The sequence below is a fragment of the Humulus lupulus genome, chromosome 5 (assembly GCF_963169125.1).
Source record: "Humulus lupulus chromosome 5, drHumLupu1.1, whole genome shotgun sequence".
In the NCBI taxonomy this organism is placed as follows: Eukaryota; Viridiplantae; Streptophyta; class Magnoliopsida; order Rosales; family Cannabaceae; genus Humulus; species Humulus lupulus.
In genome coordinates, this window is record NC_084797.1 from 191,968,559 (window position 1) to 191,971,875 (window position 3,317).

Consider the following 3,317-nt stretch of genomic DNA (forward strand, 5'->3'; position numbering starts at 1 on the left):
ACAACAATCTTAGGCATAATAGCCAATATTTGCATTTCATTAAGGGTATGTAACACTGTTTTTGCTCCATGTGCGAGGTGTAAGATTGATGAAGTGGAAATAATTTATCCCATAATAAAAATTGTTGATGTCTTGGTACGCATTTATAGGAGAATGTTTATTGGCTTAGAAAAGAAAATCTGCCAGAAAAAAAGGCATGCCTCTTATCTTTAAATTAGTTATTTTCTTGAGACATAGTTTTAGAGTTTCAAATATTGTTGAAGAGTTTTCCCTAAAAGCCTTTCACTATTTAATAACAAAGTACTTGTTTAGTTTTAGAGTTTCAAGTTAAAGGCTATGGGTTTTATAAAGGAGATTCACTTGGAGAAAGATCGCTGGCAAGGGTACATAAAAGATTATGATGGAGGAATCCTTATGGAATGCAAAATTGATCCAAAGCTTCCATATATTGACTTGTCAACTATGATTCGCCGCCAGAGACAGGCAATTGATGAAAAGATAAGAGAGCTCTCGAACTGTCACATTGTTTATCCGGGGATTGACTTTCAAAAGAAAGAAGCTGGTATTCCTAAGAAACCTGTCAAAGTTGAGGACATTCCTGGTTTGCGTAAGTTTTTCATCATCCTTCATATTTTTGTTGATTCACTCAACTCTGCCCATTTTTTTTTTCATGTTAGGAAACAAAAGTTGTTAACAGGGTTTGGTCAGGGGTTGAATTTCTTTATGTGAAGTGTATTTTACTGATTACAATGTTTTCTTGCATCATTGGAACCTTTTGTATGTTATTTGCAAATAACACTGTTTCTGACTGAGAAGATTTATCATCCTATTTTTTTTCTCTATTGTGAAATGCTGGTCTCCACCCCACCATTTCTCTTCTCCATGTGTTTTGAAATGGCAATATATTAAGGCATTTAGTTGAGACAATTACCTATCATTGGCATTAATCTTAAAATATGTGTTGACTTCTGTTGGCAGGTTTTCCATTTCCTCTATACTTACTCTCTTGTCATTGATGTCTGCCCATTCACCCTTGATGAGTTTGCTCAAGCATTTCATGACAAGGTTTTATTTCATCTTTAATCTGACTTTACTTTCCTTCTGTGTAACATTTTGTTTTCTCTTTTTGATCTTACCTCTTTTGATTTGAGTTCTTTCAGTGCTATAATATGTTCTCTAACATGCCTTTCAGGATTCCTTGTTGCTTGGGAAAATTCATATGGCCCTTTTGAAACAATTTCTATCTGATATTGAAGTGGAGCTCAACAACGAATCTTTGCCTCATCAGAGTAAATCTTGCAATTATCTTGCATTGCTTCACATGGTAAGTTAAAAAATACACACTCACATTAGAGGGTTGTAAACTTTAGAATTGAACTTTTTGCAGTGAGATTGGAAGTTTAGTGCTATTTGGTTTGAGTGCTTGTTGGCATTGCCAGCATTGGAATCTAAAAGTATTTACTTTGAAATCCATATGTGTATATATATATGTGCTCCAATTCTGTCCAACGGCATTAGAACTTTACATTCTAAAAGATGTGGTGCATTGCCAAGACTACACAAAACTTTTCATATGTATTGGATCAATAAAATGTTTCTTCTTCTCTTGTTTTTGACAAATATAAAATGTTTCTTTTTGGTAGTTTATAGTTTGAGCAAAGTGGTTTTTGCATATATTTGCTTTGATTTTTTTTTTAATGTTATCTGTACTTTCAAGTTATCATATAGTTAAATATAAGATTTGTAACTTTATGCTATTTTTTTTCATTGAGGAAAAAGAATTCGAATTTGGGATTTTTTAAAAAAGTATTATTCTTTTGTGATTACTGGTCTTCTAATTAAGGAATTGGTGTGATCCTTAGCCACTTCTAAGTTATTAGTTTGAAAGAAAAACTGTTAGCATTGGTTTATGTTCTATTCACTTATCCCATACCTTAAGCTATAGTGTGTATAATACTGGTTATGGAGTTGGGGTTTTTTGTTTTTTCTTTCAAGTGGATCTCTACTGATCATGAGAGTGACTAAATGCTTGGGGTACTCTTAGGCACTGGTAGTGATCGAGATTGGTGAGAATTTCGGGAGACCACAATATATTTTGTCTAGTCATGGTGAGAATCATGATAGTACATTTTGCATGGGTGTGCCTTTTTTGTTTGCATTCATAGTTGTTGTTTATTTGGGAACTACCATATTTGAGAAACATAAGCAGGCATCTTATTTTTCTAATTGCTTTGAACTACTTTTGCATAAGTTTTGATTTTATTATAGCATCTCTGTCTCTTATATCATGGCTCGACTGGTCTTTCTTCCATCAGGTCTCAATCTTCCATCTCTGTATTTCCTTTTGTTCCCTGTAATTTTTTTCAACTTGGATCTGTCTTCAAGTTTTACCATTTCTCATGTAGGTGGCTGGCGCAAGAGGCTGGACAGCGACGGAAACGGGGCTCAACGGTGCGTGGGCTCGACGGTATGTCTCTCTCTCCCTGCTTTTGACGGTTATGCTATTATTTTGAGTGGATTTACTAGCTTTCACCCATTACCTCTGTTTTTTTGCCTCAAATTTCAGCTACAAATCTTTCTTCTAAGGGAAATTTCGGACCTTATTTGCTTTAATGTGCTCTATTTTTTAGTTTTGTTTTTTATTTGGGAGATACTAAATTTTTTTATTTGGGGATACTGAAACCCTTAAGTAGTTTTATAGCTCCATTAATCATATGGGTTTTGTTGATTTGGGGATACTGAAACTAATAAACACTCCTGGTTTAGTTTCTTCTTTTTTCTATTTTTCTTAAGTAAAGTTGAAGGTGTTTATATCATGTGTAATGATTATCACTGTGCTGAGTTTTAACTTATAAATGTTAATATTAAATAACAAGTTTTTAGATTGGTTTGGGCAAACATTTGGGTGATAGTTATGTGTTTCTCCTTGTAATGCTTGAGCAGGGAGAACAACGAAAAGACACATTACAAATTTTTGCATTAAATATTGTCCGAGCCAATCAATTTTTGTCAAGACACATTACAAATTTCAATTGAGTGTGTGTTTGAACTTGATTTATTAATAGAAATGGACACACTTATAAAATCTAGAGCTCACCATGATGAAGTGAATCTTCTCTGTACATATAACCTTGATCTAAAATCCTTTTGATATCTAATGCAAACATTATTTGATTTTTGCAAATGATCTAGCAGTAAGAGTTTATTTGTTTTGTCTTATTGTTTAGTTAAAATAACTTACAAAATGATCTAGCAGTCTGAGTTTATCTGATTTATTGGTTTTTACATGCACATACATAACTTTCCTAGGCTTAATG

General features: G+C 33.2%; 1 protein-coding gene across 1 annotated transcript; it reads left to right on the forward strand.

Annotated features, from left to right (window-relative positions):
- The first annotated feature begins 336 nt into the window (after positions 1-336).
- LOC133779801 (uncharacterized) lies at positions 337-2,585 on the forward strand. The gene is made up of 5 exons (XM_062219710.1): positions 337-672; positions 979-1,065; positions 1,193-1,324; positions 2,406-2,467; positions 2,567-2,585. The coding sequence occupies exons 1-5, from the start codon at positions 337-339 to the stop codon at positions 2,583-2,585; spliced, it is 636 nt and encodes a 211-aa protein (XP_062075694.1).
- The last annotated feature ends 732 nt before the right edge of the window (positions 2,586-3,317 follow it).

What these genes read in the sequence shown, in the direction of transcription:
- LOC133779801 (XM_062219710.1), top strand. Translation starts at nt 337, where the DNA reads ATGGGTTTTATAAAGGAGATTCACTTGGAGAAAGATCGCTGGCAAGGG. An exon ending in CTGCCCATTTTTTTTTTCAT is followed by an intron (nt 673 to 978) that starts GTTAGGAAACAA and finishes TTCTGTTGGCAG; the next exon opens with GTTTTCCATTTCCTCTATAC. An exon ending in ATCTTGCATTGCTTCACATG is followed by an intron (nt 1,325 to 2,405) that starts GTAAGTTAAAAA and finishes TTTCTCATGTAG; the next exon opens with GTGGCTGGCGCAAGAGGCTG.